Source organism: Ctenocephalides felis, unplaced genomic scaffold (genome assembly GCF_003426905.1).
Source record: "Ctenocephalides felis isolate EL2017-DRISC unplaced genomic scaffold, ASM342690v1 CF-g0.4_SCAFFOLD_01492, whole genome shotgun sequence".
NCBI lineage: Eukaryota > Metazoa > Arthropoda > Insecta > Siphonaptera > Pulicidae > Ctenocephalides > Ctenocephalides felis.
This window is the reverse complement of record NW_020537646.1, coordinates 54,888,440-54,911,604: the sequence shown is the minus strand read 5'-3', so window position 1 is coordinate 54,911,604 and position 23,165 is coordinate 54,888,440. Positions and strand designations below refer to the sequence as shown.

General features: G+C 34.9%; 1 protein-coding gene across 1 annotated transcript in view; it reads left to right on the top strand.

Moving 5' to 3' along the window:
• Positions 1-23,165, top strand: part of LOC113371414 — a 292,058-nt gene that overhangs the window by 236,161 nt on the left and 32,732 nt on the right. Inside the window, exon 16 of the mRNA XM_026612042.1 lies at positions 9,385-9,573. Coding sequence (XP_026467827.1) covers positions 9,385-9,573 — 189 coding nt within the window. The remainder of the gene's footprint in view (positions 1-9,384; positions 9,574-23,165) is intronic.

Genomic DNA, 23,165 nt, shown 5'->3' with positions numbered 1-23,165 from the left:
ATAACTTTAGAATTATTTTTCATTGCATTAGATGGATTTGAATCTCATGTACCAGCTTCTGAAGCTTTTAACGCAAAAATATTATCCGGCGCATTGCCGGATAAATCGATATAGTGGGGTGTTTTCATTTCAAATGTAAATTAAATTTCCAGTATTAGAAGATAAAATGCTTAAAAAATCCGCACAATAATTACATTTTGCTTTATTATCTTTTAAGGAAAAATGATTCCAGATAGTACTGGTTTTACGTCTCATTGCCATTTCTCTAATCACTTGCAATCACTGATTTTGTTATACACAGAATATACACATTAACACAAAAGTTTATTGTTCGATTGCTTGGTAACTTGCAAAATATTGAAAAAACTATTGCTATCGTCGGGAAGGCGTCGTCATTCAGGGCCAAAGATTGTCATAGTTAGAAATATGATCCCTTACTATTCAATAAATTATACATTTGAGTTATTCACACTTGAACACAATTTCACTGTTCTGTATCTTTGAAGTAACATTTTTTTATTTTCTGGAAAATACACAATGGTATTATTTTTGAGATTCATACCTAAACGGTCATAAAACTGCCTATGAGACGAGAAAGCAACCGCATCCTTCCCAAAGCAAAAACGCTAAAAACAGTAAATGTCTGCACGAGTTAACAGATTTAATACAATTTTAGGAATGTCGGATATGACAAATCCTGTGAAACAACTCCACTCGGATTCACTCCGAGGGAGGAGTTGTATCGGAGTGATAACTCCGGAGTGAGTTACCCATCTCTAATATATATATATATATTAATTTGGAAATATGAACAAACAACACTCTTTTTGCACTAATTTATTAAATAATAATTTTCACAAACGTTTCGAGACTAGGTTTGTCTCATCATCAGTGTGTTATAATTAAAAAATTTTTAAAATATGGAAATCTAAATTAGCATGTTGTGTTTTTCATTACAAGTCGTTCACTGCACGTTGCTCTTTTAATACCAGTGGTATTAAAAGAGCAACGTGCAGTGAACGACTTGTAATGAAAAACACAACATGCTAATTTAGATTTCCATATTTTAAAATTTTTTTAATTATAACACACTGATGATGCTATTTCCATACAAAGTTTGATTAAATTGCGCACTATCTAAAAGTTAATATTAAAAGCTAAAACTTTCATTGTTTTTTATCAATTTGGAACCATTTGAGCCCTTGGGTGCAAGGAAATTCTAATATATATATATATATATATATATATATATATATATATATATATATATATATATTACAAATTTCTTTGATCATACTCTAAACTGTTACTAATTATTTATACTTTCGCCGTCTTTCTACAACCTTACCGTGACGCCGTAATCCTGTAAGAAACTGATCACATTATATACTTTTAATGAAAAGGTGGTTGTTCATGACTTAATTAACTAACCTATATTTATAGATATTAATCTCTTATTCTAAAACATTTCTAATTCAAAACATGCAGCTTATTCTAGACTTATCTCTAACCCACGGTGCAACCAGTGTCCATAACCTGTCTATACATCGGGATTCCGATTCGTTTCGCACACTAATCACATTCTCCAATTACAAAAAGTCCACTTTCGGTTTGGGGACAGCTTCCGTAACTTCCCCCATGACGTCAATCACGAGTCCCCATTGCGGGGGGCATGGCGTTGTTTATAGACATAGTCACATTTATATTTATTATTTACATCGTGCTATATAAGTGTCATTCAAAAAGTTAATTTTTCAAAGCCTTAAGTCATGAATAATATTTCTGAAAATTTTATCACTGAATCACAACAAATTCTACAACACGATTCTACAACCAACGCAGAATATGTCAAAACGCATATACTACCACAAATGAATCAACCGGGAACTTCCTCGCAAACATTGGAAGATATCGAAATGCTTCCAAGTGACAATAATTCGCCATCGCACAAACCATATCCAGTAACTTTTAGGAACAAGCGATTCAACGCGCAATTTCAAGCGTGGAAACTGGCCGTGAGTAAAAAAAGACAGATTTAACTTCAGCGCTTCCAGTGGTAAAAGTAGTAACCCCACCACCTATTTTTGTACATTTCAGGAAAAAACAAAAAGGGCATTTGAAATTGTAATCAAAAATCTTCACCATAGTACAAACATCGAAACTTTGTCAAAAGAAATCTCAGATCTCGACCAAAGGTCGTACGTATTTACAACCTAAAACAGCGTACTACTAAACATCCGCTAAACTAATTTGTTGTTGAACTGGAGCAAGACAAAAATAATAAAGAAATATACACAACTGAATTTTCATATAAAACAAAAGTTGTAATCGAACCCATGCGTCATCCTCGAGAAGTTTCTCAATGCAGCAGGTGCCAATGTCTAGGACACACAAAAAACTATTGTACAAAAAATCCGTTGCGTGATTTACGTTGCGTAAAATGTGCCGGTGATCATCTCACTCTAGATTGCTCATGGAAGGACCCAATAAACAGTAACGTAAGATGTGCGATTCGAATCATCCAGCTAATTATGAAGGCTGCCCAATATATCAAGCAGAAAAACATCGGTGATTTCCTCCACTAAGGAAAAATAAAGTTTCACAACAACCTAGTACAAGTAGCAGACATTCACTAATACGGCCAAATGTTTCCTTTACTCAAATAGTTAACAACGAACAAAACCCAAATCATCATCAAAATCCTCAAGAATATGAATCGTCTACAAACTTCAATCAAGCAAATGTAATTTATCAAAATGACACGCATGAATTAAAATCTATGACGAAGACCTTAATAGACCAAATGGGCACTATGCTCAAACTGCTGATAACCATTCTTGTCAATAACAAATAATGGACACATATTTCATAATTTGCACATGAAACTCCAGTGGTAATACAGCACAGCACATTTTCATTAAATCATTAAAATGTTTATTTATCTATGCCGATTTTCTTGTTGATATCGGTACGCATACAACGTTGATATCGGTACGCATACAACGTTGATACCGGTAGGCATACAACGTTTATGCCAGTACGCATACAGCGACAGATCTCTATTCACATACACGACGGCTAATCACAATCGACCCGTATAGAAATGATTTCATTGAGAGCGAATGACGAGGGTAACAAACTTTCGTTGCATTTGTACGGATTTACACCCTAGTCGCACCTAAAGAAGTTTTATTTCAAAAAAGTATTGCAGGAGTAAGACCATGAGCGAAAATGAATACAATAAATTTCAAATTAAACATAAATAATTAATATACTCTACATATTATTTTAAAATTCGAGAACTGTTGACTCAACGCAACCATAAAAATTTTACATTTACCTTAGTCTTCTAACTATTTCTATTACTATTATTTCGTGTACAGCAAATGCGCTTCTCTTTATGAACACAAGAAGTGAGTTGTCGGAATGTTTGTTTTCCTGATGTTCCTGGGCTCCAAACGATGCTAGATGCCCTTAGCACATTGCCTATCCAATAGAAGACCTGAAGCGAGCATCGCGCCCGCTTATAATTTCATAAGAAACTTTCCATCAGCAATAAAAAACCAAAGAAAGCACAACGTCTCGCGATGATTACTGATGGCGGAAGTTTTTGAGCGGGCATCGTGAGCGGATATCTGCGTTTTGGCTCTAGTGTGAAATCCACAAAATTTCACTACAATACATATAACAAGCAACCAAAGCTTCCAAATGGCTAGCGTGATAGCAGTCAGCTTGTATGTGATGTACCACGCTTCAACGGTTTCATCCAGAGCACCAGAAACCTCGCTGAGGGTGCTTCCGCAGCTCAAATTTATATTCCCATGCAGTGAGTTCGAAATTAAATCCGCAATCTATAACCATAACTACAACACAACACCGGCCCGGGCAAACTTCCCCAAAACCGTGAAACCCAAATTTCCCCAAAACTCGCGAATCTTTATTCTATCCTCAATTTATTTTTAAACACCCCGAGAATATCCCACATACATTATATAAAACACAAGACATTAATCAATTAAAATTCACAATCACTCAAATGTTGCATTAAAACCTAAAACATTTTCAAGTAAAACGAGGGAAATCAAAACACACTTATCTCTTATACTTTGCTGGCATTCATAAAAATATGCATGCTCACACAAAATTTCTCAATTCCCGCTAAATAACCGCTTTCACAATCAAATAAAAATAATAATAAATACAATTAATCATACGTATTCTATTAATCCCACTTTTTTCTTTTTGCGTCCCATTCCTTCATACGCGATTTATTTCATTTATTTCCTTGAATCCCTCACAACGACTTTTTTTTCAACATCAATTTCCCTCTTTTTATCCCAACATCTTTTTCCTCAACGGTTATAAAGTATCGCCCGGTTGTTATCAAATTATTATCTATTAATTTAAGTTATTTACCATTAATATTTATAATTGTATAATTGTGTTGTATAAATGTAAATAAATAAAAAAAAAATATAAAGTACAAACCAACGTCTCTGCACTTGCTGTCAATTATAACCTATATACTTCTTTTTCTGACCTATACTACATGTTTTTTCTAATAACTCTACTTAACTTTATTTTATCTGGGCGCGCATGAATTGTAAAAAAACAGTCTATAAACAAGTAATTTCTTTTATATGTATAATAAATCTCGTAAAAAAGAAACAACAGGTGTAATAAATAATAATAATATCAAAAAGACTCATACAGAAATTATAAAACATTTGCAAACCTAATTATTGAATTTAAAAAAAATTAGTAAATAGTAAACTATTTGACCTATGAGTTATTCGATACCTCGCCATTTTTGTTTTTCGTCCACTTTTTCCAACTTTTGCCTATCTCTTTCGTAAATCCAAGCGACTTATGCATTATTCTCTTTTGTTTATTTAACTTTTTGCATCTTGTTGTTGTTGGCTAAAACGTGAACGAAAATTTCTCACTTTTCTCCTTATTACTAATAGTACGGGAGCTACCAACGTTTTCGAAAAAGCATTTTAGTCAGACTGGTTTTTTGGTATGTGGTCCTTGGTGCTCTCTCGGTTCGAGTACGGGCCGTCTGGCAGCTGGAAGTGGTTGCGTTAATTAGTGCGCGACCAACTTGTACAGCGCGATTTCAAAATTTTGAAAGCGTTTTAGTCAGTCCCATTTTCATTTTTTTGACTTCGAATAGGTTCACCAGACTCACATTTTTCGTTACCAGACATTTTTGGCGCTGCTAAATAAGTGCCAGACGCCAATTTATTTATTACATAATTTTTTTTTTAAATCCAAATCATTTTAGTCCGTCTAAAATTTTAATATTATGTTCGTTAATGGTAAAAATACATAAAATTAAATTGCCAGACGTTTCGGCGATTGTTAACCATCTCTGGCTATCAGAAATGTCCGGCAATATGATACTAGTTTATAGCCTTTTAGTCAGTCTAATTTTCATTTTTTGACTTTGAACAGGTTATCCAGACTCACATTTTTGTTGCCAGACATTTTGGGCGCTGCCAAATATGTGCCAGACGCCAATTTATTCATTAATTTTTTTTTTAAATTCAAATCAATTTAGTCCGTCTGTAATTTTAATATTATGTTCATTAAGGGTCAAGAAACATAAAATTAATAGGCCAGACGTTTCTGTGGTTGTTAAGTATGTCTGGCAACGAAAACAGTCTGGCAATATGATAGTAGTAGACAGAGTGAGACAATCGCCAAATACATTGGTGCGAATGAAACAAAAAGCTATTATCCTCGTAAGAGCACATTACGTGTACTAGCCAGAAAACCATAAGAAAAATCAAGTAACTATGTTAGACAGATGTGTTTATTATAAACTTCTCTGCAAAATTATGTTTATACAATTTTTCTTTAGAATTACCGTTTTTGACAAATTGCCATCTAAAAAGTTAAAGAATTCATATTCCTCATAATATGCAGTCTTTATACATCATCGAAGGTGAATTATGAGTGAAAAATAAGAATCCATTGATTTGTGTTGGATAGATGAGTTTAATGAGTCTTTTGATATATCATATTGTAGTATCAGTCTCTAACTAGCTTCTTCCCGGAGCAATACCTGCCAGATTTATTGTCCTAGTGTGGGAGGGTCGCATACCTGATTGTTTTGAAGGAATTAAACGAAATAATGATGTATAAATGAATGCGAGGCGTGTTATAACATCCCAAGTGCTTAAACAGTTTTATCATATTGAATAAATGTGCCAGTTTCTAGTACCAACATATGAGAAGGAAGATAAACAGTAGCTACATTACTATATTATTGTATCATTATGCCATAAGACGAATAAATCTGTATAAGAGACGTTTTTATTCGTTGTTAAAAAAACGATATTCCCAGTTATAATCCTGATTTAAGAGACCTAGATCGAATAAGAATCATTATATAGTGATACATATTGATCTAAAATGATCCCATTTGAATTTTTGAATTATTAAATACACTTCGATTTTTTAAAAGTATTGCTCAAGCTAAAAGCTGAAAGAAAGAAAAATGGAGAATGTTTGCTGTATAATATATATTGTATATAAATATACTAGAATTTTAAGATTCTATTCTAGGGGTAGCTTGAACTGATAAGGTAGCTTAACTAGTATTACCAGTATTAAGTATTGGTATGAGTTACAACTAGTTGCTGCTAAAGCTAAGTACCATGTAAAATGAAGTCATTCGATTCAGTTAACTTAGCGATAAAAAAAAATAAAAGAATGATTATTGTCAGTTTTTATTGCAAAACTGAAAAGATATGATTTATTTTATTTGTTTTATGAAAATATCATTGAAATTGCACTAACTTTGAATAGTATACGTATTGCGCTCTTTCGAGTATAATAGCTTTTTGTTTCATTCGCGCCAATGTATTTGGTGATTGTCTTACTCTGTCAGACATGCTTAACAACCACAGAAATGTCTGGCAAATTAATTTTATGTTTCTTGACCCTTAATGAACATAATATTAAAATTACAGACGGAATTAATTATTTGAATTTAAAAAAAATATGAATAAATTGGGGTCTGGCACATATTTGGCAGCGCCCACAATGTCTGGCAACAAAAATGTGAGTCTGGATAACCTATTCAAAGCCAAAAAATGAAAATTGGACTGACTAAAATGCTATAAACTGGTATCATATTGCCATGCATTTTTGATTGCCAGGCATGGTTAACAACCGCCGAAACGTTTGGCAAATTAATTTTATGGCTTTTTACCCTTAACGAACATAATATTAAAATTTCAGACGGACTAAAATGATTTGAATTAAATCATTGAATAAAAAATGTGAGTCTGGTGAACCTATTCGAAGTCAAAAAAATGAAAATTGGACTGACTAAAATGCTATCAAAATTTTGAAATCGCGCTGTACAAGTTGGCTGCGCACTAATTAACGCAGCTGCCAGACGGCCCGTACTCTAACCGAGAGAGCACCAAGGACCACATACCAAAAAACAAGCCTGACTAAAATGCTTGTTTTGAAAACGTTGCTGCCTCATATACGAATCGGCTCGGCCAATCGCCACACAAGACTGAGGAACGATAGTCCTCATCGAGATACATAGAATGGTTTTTGAATTATTGCAATCAATACAGGCGTTTTTGAGAAAATGTCGATGGAAGGTCTAATTTTGGCAAACTCTCAAAAAACATCACTAATTTTAACGAATTTTTGAAATTTAACGACTTGTATAGGGCCGAAATATTACAGTATGGTCTAGAAAACCATGAAATCTATCGTCAAAAAAATAAAAAATATTCGAAAAAATATTTAACACTACATTACAAAGAAACGGTCCGGCCGATCTTGAACAAAAACTAATTAGATCGATTCCCAACCAATATCTTTCGAACGGTCATTGAATTGCAAAATTTGCAAAAATTTTCTATTTCGATTTTTGGACGATTAAGATAACTTACCTTACTGTAATATTTTTTAATCGATGTATACAATCCAAGTAAAATAAAATTGGACAATTTAAGTCTTACTTATCATTTCGACATAATCGAAAATATTTAATTAATCTGTTGAATATAAAATTAAACTGGTTGAAAGTGGCATTTTGTCCCAAGGCTAGTTGCACAAACTTTCCAATTCGTGTAATAATTAACTTAATCAATCGAAATTAGGATTTAGATATTCAGATAAAATTTTCAACTCTTTATTTTGAAAATCAAGTTCTCGCTTTTAATTAAGTGAAAATATTGTGATTTCCAATTGATATCTCTCATAAATTTATAATTATGTGTAATTATTATATTAATTATAGTGCACAGACACGTGTGCTTGTATGTCCTAAAACTGTATCTTATTGTTTTAAAATTGATTTATATAATTCAGCCAATATTTGCAGGACCGTTTAGTACAGGAACTTAATCGCCATGTTTTTTTTCATAAAATACGTGGAAATATTTTTTTAAAAAACATAATAAATTATTTTGTGAAATATTAAGCATCTACTATAAGAAAATACTGTCACGATTACGTAAATCATGTATGTAGTTCTATTCTAAATATTATTTGATGATTTAATTTAATTGTAACATTTTTTACAAAACTAGAGAAATTTTTTACTACTTCCCAAGCTATTTCTAATTGACTTGATTGACCTATTACATCACAAAAAAAACTTTTGGCACAAATTTTTACTTATTTTGAATTATTTTTTCAAACTTTAATAATATTTTAGTATGTTATTTAGAATCATGATATCTATTGTCAAAAAGTGTTATAAAAATCGCAAAAAAAAGGTTTTAAAAGTTAATTAGAAAAACTAGTGCCAGAGAATCTTTACCAAAAGACTAATCAGGTCGATTTTCAACCAATATCATTGAAACGGCTTTTGAATTTTTAAAATTGATTCAGAATTGCGGGCTAAAACGTGGACAAAAATTTTTTCACTGTTCTCCTATTTGTGAAGAAACGGCTCGGCCGATCGTCGCGCAAAACTGACAAACGATAGCTGTTGTTTGTCCAAATTTAGTGTCATTCGATTCAGAACGTTTTAAAAAGTCGAGAAAACATAAAATTAGCGAATTGGATTTTTTAATGAAAACAAACTTCTCCTTCGGAAAGTTGATAAACAGAAACAGAAATAAACCACAATTACCGGTAACTGATCAGATACTGAAGTTTGTTTCTATCAAGAAATCCGAGTTATTAGTCTTATGTTTTCTCCTTGTTGAAGTAATTTTGAATAAAAATTGGAAAAAGCATGTGTGTAGTGCGCAGGTATGTGTAACATTGCGGTAGAGTATAACATAGTACTAATAATTGAACTAATAATACAACATCCTGAAACATGATGGTTGACTATGACGTATAATTTTTTTTATAAAGTTTGGAATGGTATTTATTATCATAAATTTATTTATTCAGACTGGAGAACATACATCCTCTTGGTCAGGAGGCCGTGGTGCCGTATGTTTGAGGGAAAGCCGTGGCGTCCTCTTTAGCGGTTGCTACGATGGCAACGTATATGCCCATCGCCTGTCCACTGGAACTTTGCTTGGCGTTATGCATGGACCTGGGAGACTTCTACTCTGCATTTGTATCGTAGACGATAAAGTAATTAATTAGTCGATTATTTAAACGATTATTCAAAACTGATTAAACTATGTGGATATATATATATATATATATATATATATATATATATTAGAGATGGTAACTCACTCCGGAGTTATCACTCCGATACAACTCCTCCCTCGGAGTGAATCCGAGTGGAGTTGTGTCGTCGGATTTGTCATATCCGACTTTCCTAAACTGGTACTAAATATGTTTTTGCGTTTTTGCTTTGGGAAGGAAGCTATCGCTTTCTCGTCTCACAGGCAGTTTTATGACCTTTTAGGTATACGTTTTTTTCCAGATAATACAAAAATATTACTTCAAAGATACAGAACAATGAAATTGTGTTCAAGTGTGAATAGTTTCAATGTATAATTTATAGAATAGTAAGGGGTCATATTTTTAACTACGATAATCTTTGGTCGTGAATGACGGCAATCAGGAATATACATACCGAAAAATACACGTAACAAAATACATTTAATCTGGTTTTTCCATAGCCTGAAATAACAATACTTTAGAGTGCAAAATATATCAGTGACGTCAATAGTATTTAAGCAGCAAAAAATATATAGTATTAAATTTTTACTTTTACACAATTATATAATTGTGTAAAAGCAATAATATGCTAATAGCACTACCCGATATAATATTAAATCTCGAATGAAAATAGCAGAAGAAAAACTTAGAAAGCAGAACTATTATTATTTGGTGAAAATATTTTATGATGAATGTTTTTCTTTTATTACAAAGTTTACTACATTATTTTTATATAAAATTAATCCAAAAAATCAATTGTTTTCTCATCAAAAGAAAATAATTAAAATGAATTTGATTCTCAAGTTTTGCGTTTTTACTTTGGCCAACACTGTTAAAATTACGAGTCATTGAGTCGATCATGTGGTCGACCGAAAAGTTTTACAACTCGTCATTTATTTGTGAATTTTTTAGAAAAATTATTTTATTGATATTTTTTAATTTTTTTTTATTCATGAATTTTCTTTTCAAAAAATTAAATGGGATTTGACAAATCCTTAGATGCATAAACAACGCACTATAGAACACATTTGTGTCGAGTATTTCGGTTTCAAAGTTGTCGGAGCCGTGGAGTTGGTCAGCGGATACAACTCCTCCCTGAAGCGGAGTCAAATCCTAGTCGATCCGGCTTCGAATATGTTAAGCCCATCTTTAATATATACTAGCCGGCCCGACAGACTTCGTCCTGTCAAAAAAAAATGTAATGTGGCGGTGTTTTGTGCCTACCTTTTTTTCTATTCTTTGCAAAAAATTATCTTGAACAGAACCGTCACCCTGGTAATAATTGGGTGTGAATTAAAAATAATTAAATAAAACACTATAAGCATTTAAAAGTAAGTAATTTTAATAATGTAAATCATAATTCAAAAATCAGTTCAATTTTCATCGTAGTGCTTTTTAATAAACGATGTTTTTTGTTTGATTACCTGGCGTATAGACAAACAAATCTGATGGTTTTCCAATACGGGAACAAACAACATATAATTTTCCACGTGAGAAACATGGGTTTTCTAAATTAATACCACAAACACTTAATGATACCATAAACGCACTGGAAACGCATTGGGATGCATGGTGCGAGAACATCTTCCGCTTTATACTATTCTTTGAATATAGTTGGTCGATATTTCGCAACATTATAATTGCCGATCCAACCTTTAATTGAAGATTGTGAGGTGTCAATCCTAGCAAATCCAGCGGAGTTTAAAAACTCCGGTGGATAGTCTTGGTTAGTTGCCGAATCAACTGATTCGCCTGTAATTTGTTCTTGAATTTTGAAATTTAATAAATTTACATCAATGTTTTTGGCTGCCAATATAGCTTGATTAATAGAAAGATATTTCTATGTTTATATAAATATATTCAAAATTAGATTATCAAAAACTACACAAAATGTCATGACATAGATCATTGTTTTTTTTACAAATTGCGTTGCCTACTCGATTAAAGAAGAAAAGGGCTGTTTTTAGGGTTTTCCCGGCAATTATTCGTTTTTTTCTCGCCGTAACAACCATCCTTGGACTTCAACGAACATTTTAAAAAAAGAATTGGCCAAATTGCTCCAGGCGTTGTTGAGTTATGCGCTTACCAACACATTTTGCGATCCGTTTTTATATATAAGATAAGATATATATATATTATATATATATATATATATATATATATATATTATATATATATATATATATATATATATATATATATATATATATATATATGATTTAGATGTTAATTTTGATGTTGAAATATATGAGTGAGTTCTTGAGGGCGATACATCAAACAAAGAAAAGGCAAAGATTTATAAAATAATCTTTAATTCCAAACAGTATAAAAATTAATATAACTATTCATTATAAAATATGTGGATTGGTATAAAAGCTATAGATATAAGAAAAAATTTAACAGAACAGCAAGACTTAACAACAAACAGAATATAAAAGATAGAAATGGTAATAGAAACTAGATATTAAATAAATAAAGAAGAAAATATATATATATATATATATATATATATAAATATGTGCAAATACATATACATACATATACATACATATATATACATACACATATACATATAAATACACATATACACATACATATATGTACACATGTGCATATATACATATATACATACAAACATATATATATATATATATATATATATATATATATATACATATATACACCTAAGTCTGTTTTTACACGGAGATTGGTTCCAGAAGAAGCCGTGTAAAAAAAAAACGTGTAAAAAAAGACATTGATCTTATACAAAAATGGGTGATTTGTTCCTAATCTCTAAAACCTATTAAAAATAGTGAAAAACAAGAATTCATGTTCATTTTAATAATAATTCCCCTAAATAAGTGCTATTCACATTTGCTTTGACCAGTAAAAATGTTTGTACGCGCTAAAGGGGAATTCACTTAAATCTTTAAGCTAGTGTTCGCAAACTATCGATACTATCGATGGTTTCAGACTTTTTTCTTTCATAAATACTTTTTTGTGATATGAACATACTTCGCAAATATTAAATTTGACAAAAAAATTTAAGTACATAACATTTCAAATCGTGCTAAATGGAATAAAATCGTGTAAAAAAATTAAAAATATTCAATTTTCAAACCGTGTTATATCAAAACCGTGTACAAAAAGACCGTGTAAAAACAGACTTAGGTGTATATATATACATAAACTTAAGTACATACATATATACACATACCTTGCATAAACATACACGTGTATATATATATATATATATATATATATATATATACATACATACGTATCCATATATGTATATATATATATACATATACCCGCATCCATATATGTATATATATACATATACACGTAGGCAATTACGTATCCATACATGTACTCAAAGTACACGTGTGTACATATACATATATACATATATACATATACACATATATACATATATATATATACATATACATACATATATATATACAACATACATATATACATAAATATATATAACATACATATACATCTATACATATGCACATATATTACCATATATATATATATATATATATATATATATATATATATACCCATAAACATGTACATGCCTACGTACATATGTACACACAGAAATATATATATAAATATATATATATATATATATATATATATATATATATACACATATATACATATATATACATATATATGTACACATATACATATATACATACATACATACATATATATACGCAAATAAAAAGAAAAAAATGAAACTTACATTGAACATGGTATTTTATATCTAGAAATGTGTACACATCACAGAATTTTGCACTAACATTGATACAACCAACCAGTCGATAATCATGAATTTTTTTAGTAAGAAAAATAATGAGAGTTTTGTTTCGCAAAACTGTGGAAAAAAAAATTTTTAGGTATTTTTGCACAGGCCAGAGGCTATGTTGTCTCTACATATCCCGAGGCAAAAGTGAAAAACATGTGGTATGAAATTTTGTTTTGAGGACACTAAAAGGTTTTTACAAATAACGTAGCAATGTGTGAGTGAGTAAGGCTAAGGTTTTATGTTCGGAATTGAATGTGTAAGGTTAGGTAAGGTTAGGTAAGGTAATTTTCGCAGAGTAAGGAGGTATCATTTCTTTCGTTTACACTATTTTTAATTAAGGTTATGTAACAAGATTCTGCAAAACGTCTCTGAATTGTGTTTCATTCGTGATAAAGAATACGGGCATCATAAAAGTTAAATGTGTGTTTAAAATTTTTGATATGGTCTGTAATCATCGTTTGGGTTTGGTTAGGGTTTTTAGAATTATTGTCATGTTGTTTAAGTCTTTTTATCAGATTTTGTCCAGTTTCACCCACATAAGACGAAGGGCAATTATTACAGTTTATTTTGTAGATAATATTGGACGTTCTTTCTAAGCTAGTGGGTGATTTGAGATTTGAATAAAGGGAAATGAGGGTTAAATCTATATTGCAAGTTAACCTGATGTCTACCTTATGGAAAAGTTTCTTCCACACTGGGAAAAGTTCTTTTATATAAGGTAGACAAACGTTACCAATAAAATTATTTTTCTTGGAACTTTTTTCTGGGGAAAAAGAAGAATTTGTACTGTTGAGAGTTTTGAGTCTATTGGAGGTGACGCAGTAAATGAGGTGCGGTGGATACGAGTTGTTGATTAAAGTCGTGCGGATGAGGGATAAGTTAGAAGGCCAAAATTGTTTGTCTGAGAGTAGGATGGCATGGTCGACTAAATTAATAATAGTGCCTATCTTCATGCTAAAAGGGTGATAAGAATGATAGTTTAAATACCTACCCGACCAAGTAGGTTTTTGGAACCAATTAGTGATAATTCGATTGTCTGTGGTTTTTATAATTTTTACGTCTAAAAAGCTGATAGAATTGTCTTGTTCTTTTTCAAACGTAAAGGAAATATGCTCATTAAATGAGTTAAAACTATGAAGTAGAAGTTCGAAATTTTTAACAGGAACACAGGTAAGAATGTCATCAACGTGTCTGTAGTCAAAATGAAGGTCTAGATTGTAGGAATTAAAAACTTTCAACTCTAAGTGTTGTAAAGCAATTTCTCCGAGTGATGGAGATATAGGAGAACCCATAGGTGTGCCAAATATTTGAAGGTAAAATTGGCCGTTGAATTGGAAATAAGTATTAGAAACTATGAATTTTATTGACTCAAGAAACCAATTCAGTGAGTACATGTATGGATACGTAATTGCCGACGTGTATATGCATATATATACATATATGGATACGGGTATATGTATATATATAAATTTTTTTTTTGTATAGCGAAGGAAATGCTTTTACGCATCCCAGACCGGTCTTCTGTCTGGGTATGTCGGACTCGATACCGCCCTGGTATAATACCGACTAAAACCTCCGCTTTGCCCTTGCCTCTGGTCCTCACGGAAACCGCCGTTGGGCATTACTTCGTGGGGGGAGGATCTAGAATGATATAAATTCTTAACTTGTTAAATCAATGTTATAAATTCATAAACATTATACTTATCTTTTAAATGGGCGAAGTCCCATTCGCCCTTTCTCTCTCTATAGAACGCAGGTCCATTAAAACGTCTCTCGCAAATCTGTCTATGGCGTTCCAAGCAGCATCACTTGTCAGCATCACTTCAACAACATTACCTGGGGTAATTCTGCGTCCCAATTTCTCTTCCACGTCATCCCGTAGAGCACCAAATCGCGGGCACACGAAGAACACATGCTCAGCATCTTCGACTTCGCCCAAACAATATGGGCAATCCGGCGAGCTATCGTGCTTGAAGCGGTGTAGCTAGGCTCGAAAACAGCCGTGCCCCGATAGCATTTGTGTAGTATAATAATTTACTTCGCCGTGCTTGCGACTTAACCAGACTTTGATGTTAGGAATGAGACGATGCGTCCATCTGCCCTTTACTGCGACATTCCACAGTTGCTGCCATCGGTCAATGCTGTTCTGCCGTTCTTCTAATCTTAACTTTTCAGGACTCAGTTGTTGATGTCTTCTATGGTAAATTGTCCATCTTTCCTCTGCTAAGACTAAGAGAGGCACAGTTCCTGAAATGACGCACACTGCTTCCGCCGATATTGTGCGAAATGCGCAAGCAATTCTTATAGCACTGAGACGGTATAAGGGCCCTGCCATTCTCCTCGATTTTTGAGATTTAAGAGCATCACCCCATATGGAGATACCATATGTCAGCACAGGAGTAACAACTGACGATAGTAATATCCTTCTGGTTTGTTTAGGACCTCCAATATTAGGCATTAGTCGAGCAAGTTTTGTCCTAACTATTGACCCCTTAGCACTAACGTGTTCCACCTGTTGATTGAAATTCAAACGAGCATCAAGCATTACGCCAAGGTAACAGATGTGAGGTTTTGACGTGATGTCAAGATTTCCTATCTTTAGCTTGATGGTCTCTATTGTTTCTCTACTAGTGATAAGAACAGTTTCACTTTTTTGTTGTGCTAATTGGAGATTCATTGTTTCCATCCACCGATTAATTTTTCTAAATGTAATATCGAATAGACTTACGATGTCATCAATTTGTTTGGAGACAACTACTATGGCAACATCGTCTGCATATGCTACTAGTTTCACACATTCTGGAATCTCTAGTCTCAATAGGCCATCATACATAATATTCCACAGCAATGGGCCTAGAACAGAGCCCTGCGGCACACCTCCTGTTATATTATATTCTTCTGTACCATCGCGTGAATCGTACATTAGAATTCTGTCTGTAAAGTAGCTTGCGACTATATTGCAGAGGTATGCTGGCACGTTCTTGTCACGGAGTGCATTCATAATGCAATCCCAGTTTGCAGAATTGAAAGCATTTATTATATCCAATGTAGCTAAAAGGCAGTACTTTTTCGAACCCCCCTTTTATCTGGTTCTAGCAATTGCCTCCTTGGCGGTATTAACTACCAAGTTTATAGCATCGATAGTTGATCGCCCTTTGCGAAAACCATACTGATTGTCTGCTAGGATTGGGTCAACTATTGCATCTATTCTTTGGTGAATTATTCTTTCAAAAATTTTACCCGCTGTATCCAGCATGCATATTGGACGGTAGGATGATGGTTCATCTGGTGGGTTTTTTCCTTTGGGAATAAGCACTAATCTTTGCTGTTTCCATTTTCTTGGAAAAACCCCTTCTTTCAGACATGTATTATATGCATTAAGAAACATTGTCGGAGATGTCATAATTGATGTTTTTAAGGCAATATTAGGAATTCCATCTAATCCCGGTGCCTTACTATTTCCAACGCGATGACAAGCTTCCATCAGTTCTTGCAGTGTTATAGGTGGAATATTATTCAGATCTACATGTGTTACCTGGTAGTTTAAATTAGGTTGTCGTGGAAACAAAGTAGTTACTATTTTATTCAATAGTCGTGGGCAAGTTGGTGAAGGTACTGGCTGGCTTTTGATGCGAGACATTACAGTCTTATAAGGTCTTCCCCATGGGTTTTCCTCGACTTCATCCAGAAGTTCTTTCCAGCACCTTACTTTACTATCTTTGATTGCTTTATTTAGTTGCCGACGTGCTTGTTTATATTCCACTACCAGTTGTGCAGAATTAGTGAGACTATATCCTCGCTGAGAGATCCTTCTTTTCTTTAGGCACTCTTTACGAAGAGAGCTGATTTCTTCAGTCCACCAGTGCACAGATTGTCTTTGATTTATGCCATGCTTACGAGTCATACTGATATCACAGGCTTCGGTTATTCTCTCTATCAGCTCTCTAGTATGCTCATCTGCGTAATTATAGGTTTGCAATTTAAGGTAACTTTCATGGCGCTTTCATCAAAAGATTTTATTTTCCACCCAATGGCTTTAGATATTTTCGCATGTCTTCTAATGTTTCTATTCGTTGAATAGAAAGAGATTTCCCAGATGATTGCATTGTGGTCACTAGCAGTGTAGATATCTAATACCTCCCAATTGCAATTTTCTCTGACGAGGCTATTGCTAACAAAAGTAAGGTCTATTATTGAGCTTGCACTGCCATTGGCAAAGGTTGGCTTATCACCACTATTAAGTATTAAGTGATGCTGCGACAAATCCAGCGTTGCTATTGCTAACAACATTTTGGAAACAAAATTTGCCACAGGACCAAATAACAGCTTTGGTAGTACTATCCGTTTCCCATGGCCAATCAGTTAGTTATTTGTAAGGTTCTGATAAGAGGGCAACATCAATTTTCATATCTCTTACCGTCTGCATAAGCAAGTCGTTTGCAGCCTCACAATGATTCATGTTTAGCTGCATTATCTTCATGCTTTTGTGTTTATTATTTTCTCTATGGCCTCCCTATATACAGGACATCTGTGAGTGCCGGCATGATGTGCTACATTTTCAGAGTTTCCATTTTCAGCGCACTGTGCACATTTTGCTGCATTTACACAGTTGGCTATTTTGTGACCTTCTTGTCCACATCTAATGCATAGATTGGTCCGATTCACTTCGCTCTTGCACTGTGATCCATAATGTCCGAATAGCCAGCATTTAAAACATCGAATTGGTTTCTTGATGATTTTAATTCGACAGTTGACCCATCCAATTCGTATTTTGCAACTTGCTTTGAGCAGATCGTGTACAACTGCCGCTGGAAGAGCTACAGTAGCAATCTGGGTACCTCTATATGCCTTACGAATCCTAATTGCTTCTGCTGATGTGTTGCAGGCTCCTCCGGTTGCTTTTTGTAGTGCTATCTGGATATCAATTTTTGAGGTTTCATCATCAATATCTCTTATTTCTATAGTTTCTTGGTGCCCCTTATAAATAACTTCGGCCTCATCCTTTAACACCTGCAATAATCTGTTGTAGTCCTTGACCTTTGTCCGCACTTTTCTTAGAAATAGTTATCAACAAATCTCCATTTCTGGTTTTGTTTATTTTGTCTACTGTCGTATTTACCTGGTCATCAGGGACATCATGTTTGATGCGACGTAATATTTCGGAATAATTTACTTTTTCGGTCGGCCAGATCAATAAGGCATTTTTTGGAAAAATTCTATGATTTTTTATCATTTTATGGTTAGAGTCCTGTTCTGACAGATGATTTTTTTTCTGTTTTCTCGGTTGAACTTTATGCCAGTCATTTACCTCGATTTGTTCTTCATTACATATTTCTATGATCGTCTGACGTCTTGGCAAACCATTTTTCTCATTAGCCTGATTATTGCTTATATGTTGTGAGTTTCGGTTTCTTGTGGCTTTGCTTGTGTCCTGCCGTACACTTTTTTCTATAGGGGCTGTTTCACAACATTGCACTTCATTTATCATTACTTCCGTATCTTTCATGGTTCGGCCTTTTTCCTCTAGCAATTGGTTGTCTAAATCAATAAATCTTTTCATTACAGCCGCTATGTTGCCTGTTTTTATTTTCACCTCTTTATGTATGTTTGACTTTGATTTGACAATCATGTGCAGTTCATTTATCAGATTCTCAAGGCTCTTCAATGATTCATTCCGTTGTAAAATGACATTTTCCGGAATTATATGTGACAGTTCAGCCATTGGTTCTACTTTACTAGTCATACCGTCGCATGAGCTGGTCAGCGGGTTTTGGGCTATATCTGATAAACCTGGACATAGCGCTGTGTTCAAATTATTTGATTCATCACCAGCATTGTTTGACACTATGTCCCCTCTGATGGGGAACATTTTAACAAAAAAATATACCTGCACCCAAAGGCGAGGTTCACTCAGCTCACTAACTTATAAGTGACTTATTAACACTGATGGAATTATTATAAATTTTTACGACAAAATAACTAATTTCTGACGTAAGAAATTTTTTTTTTTTTAAAAAAACATGAGAAAATATATATACATATATGGATACGTATGTATGTATATATATATACATGTGTTTGTTTATGCAGGGTATGTGTATGTATGTATGTACTTATGTTTATGTATATATATATATATATATATATATATATATATATATGTTTGTATGTATATATGTTTTTTTTTCCTTTTTTTTTGTATAGCGAAGGAAATACGTTTACGTATTCAACAGACGCGGAATTGTCTGGATATGTCGGACTCAACAATGTTAATACCGACTAAAACCTCCGCTTTCCCCAGGCCTTGTAACCCCCACGGAAACCGCCGTTAGGCATTACTTCGCGGGGAAGGATCTAGCAACAGCTTTTTCTAATTGTAGCTAAGATGTCATATATCTTTCATTCGCTCTCTTTCTCTCAATAAAACGTAGTGTTATGATGACTTCTGTAACATACGAACTACTGGCGTTCCAAGCATCTTCTGATGAAAGCATTGATTCAATCAGTGTTACTGGTTGAATCTTTTGCTTTAAGAATCTTTCCAGTTTATTCCGCTGTGCACTGAAGCGCGGACACACAAAGAAAACATGTTCCGCATCTTCATTAAATCCTCGGCAAGCTGGACATTCAGGAGAATAATCGTGCTTAAATCGGTGAAGATAAGCCCGAAAGCAAACGTGCCCAGACAGCATCTGCGTTAAATAATAATTGACCTCTCCATGACTCCGGTTCAGCCAAACGTTGATATTATGTATAAGACGGTGCGTCCATCTACCCTTTTCTGCGGCGTCCCACTGTAATTGCTATCGTCTTATGCTGTTTTGACGTTCTTCGGTTCTGAGATCATCAGCGCTTAGTGTCGTTGACCTCTTGCGTTGGTAAAGATTTTTTCTTTTCTCAGCTAAGACTCTAAGAGGCAGGGTCCCAGCAATGACACATACCGCTTCCTCAGATATTGTGCGGAAGCCGCATACTACTCGTAACGCACTCAAGCGGTATACAGGGCCAGCTTTTCTCCATGATTCTTGGACCTCTAGTGCGTCTGCCCAGATAGGTATTCCATAAGTGAGCACTGACGCAACTACTGATGAAAGTGTGAGTCTTCTGCTCTGCTTTGGTCCGCCGATATTAGGCATCAATCGTGCAAGACAAGAACTCACTACTGATGCCTTGTCACTTACTTGTTTTACTTGCTGCTTAAAATTAAGTCGGGCGTCAAGCATCACTCCCAAGTATTGGATGTAAGGTTGTGATATAATCTCTTTTTCACCGACTTTCAGGTTAATGATCTCTATGGTTTTTCTGCTGGTGATGAGTACTGCTTCCGTCTTTTGTGTCGCTAGTTGAAGACTAACAGTGTCCATCCACCGATTTACTTTCTCGAAGGTAATGTCGAAAATATGACGTACTTCGTCTACATGTTTCGCAACGATCACTACGGCTACGTCGTTTGCATATGCCACTAGTTTCGCGCGTCTTGGGATCTTCAATCTCAAAAGCCCATCATACATAACATTCCACAGAAGTGGTCCAAGAACTGAGCCTTGAGGAACACCTCCGGTGATATTATATTCTTTTGGGCCGTTCATCGTGTCGTACTTCAGAACCCTATCCGTAAAATAGCTTGCCACTATTTTACATATGTAACCCGGTACATTCTTTTCTTCAAGAGCTTGCATTATGCAGTCCCAATTTGCGCAGTTGAAAGCGTTCCTGATGTCTAGTGTGGCCACAAGGCAGTACTCTTTTGTACCTCCCTTCCATCTTGTTCCTTCAATTGCTTTTTTGGCAGTATCGACAACTAGCTTTATTGCGTCCAGGGTTGATCGTCCTTTCCGGAATCCATACTGGTTGTCCGCCAGAAGTGGGTCAACGACTGCCTCAATTCTTTGGTGAATTATTCGTTCCAATATCTTACCAGCCGTATCTAGCATGCAGAGCGGGCGGTAAGATGACGGCTCTTCTGGCGGCTTATTTTTCTTAGGGAGAAGTACAAGCCGCTGTTGCTTCCACTTACTGGGAAAAGTCCCTTCTTTTAGGCATGTGTTGTAAACGTCTAGAAATAACGACGGCGCTGCCTTAATAATGGTTTTCAGTGCAATGTTAGGAATACTATCTAATCGCTTTATTATTTCCTATACGGTTACATGCCTCCATTAACTCATCTTCAGTGACTAGTGGGATGCCATCCAGTTTAGTTGACGCCAACTGGTAGCTGAAACTGCGTTGCTGTGGAAACAGCGCAGTTACAACTTTCCGAAGAAAATGAGGACACGTAGGCGACTGCACTTGTTGCTTTTTCAGCAGTGTCATGACCACCTTGTAAGGCCTACCCCAAACGTCTTTGTCCACCTCACTAATGAGATCTTTTCAGCATCTTTGTTTACTTTCTTTGATGGCTCTATTCAATTCTCGACGAGATTTTTTGTATTCTGCGATTAGTTCCTCGCTGTTAGGTCGCTTATAGCCACGCTGTGCCATTCTTCTTTTTTTGTGACATTCTTTACGAAGGACACTGATGTTATCATTCCACCAATAGATGGCAGGTCTTAAATTTATGCCACCCTTTTGGGGCATACTGGCATCACAAGCCTGGGTCATTCTTTTCATCAGGGTTTTGGTCCTTTCTTCCGCGCATCCAGTGTTGATCGGGCTAACGTCAAGGGCTACTAGCAATGCATCTCGGTCAAAAGATTTTGTTTTCCAACCAGCGCAGTTAACTTGCTTGATAGGTCTTTCAAGATTCTGTTTGGACGATATTTCCCAAAGTATTGCGTTGTGGTCGCTGGCTGTGTACATATCCATCACCCTCCAGTTACAGTTACCTCTGACGAGACTAGTGCTGACAAAAGTGAGGTCTATAATGGAGCTTGCGTCGCCTTTGGTGTAGGTCGGCGTATCGCCACTATTGAACAGGAAAACGTCTAGTTTACTAAAAGCTTCTAGTATTGCTTTTCCTCGTGCGTTTGTGTACTTGCTGCCCCAGTCTACTGCCCAGGAGTTGAAGTCTCCGGCTATCGCAACTGGATGATGTTGCTTAGCGTCCTCGGTCAGTCGGTCCAAAAAGTCAGTAAATTCCACAAAGGAGAAACTAGATGGTGCATAGCAGCTGCAGTAGCGGATGCCATCTATTGTTGCTGATATAAATCCGACGCTGCGTTTGGTAATTGTGCCCTGGGAGGTGAGTTTGTTACTGGACCAAATAACAGCTTTAGTGGTTGTGTCCGCTTCCCATAGTTCGCCAGTTAGATGCTTGTATGGCTCTGCTAGGAGCACAAGATCAAGCTTCAGCTCTCGTACTGTCTGCATAAGCAGACCATGTGCAGCTTCACAGTGATTTAAATTTAGCTGCAATATCTTCATGATTTTTTTATTGATGCCTTCTCGAGTGCCTCTTTATATTCAGGACATCTGTAGGTTCCTGCATGGTGGGCAGCATCCTCTGCGCTTCGGTGTTCAGCGCATAGTGCACATTTTGCTGGGTTTGGACAACTGGCGATCTTGTGTCCTTCTTGACCGTACCTAATGCAAAGGTAAAGATGCTCGAAATGCCAACATTTGTAACACTTGGTTGGCCTATTGATTGTTTTTATCCGGCAGTTTACCCAGCCAATTCGAATTTTGCTGTTTCCTTCAAGCAATTTCAGCGCCGTGGCTGCTGGTAACGTTACTGTAGCCACCTGGGTGCCTTTGTAGGCTTTACGTAACTTGATTGCCTCCGCCG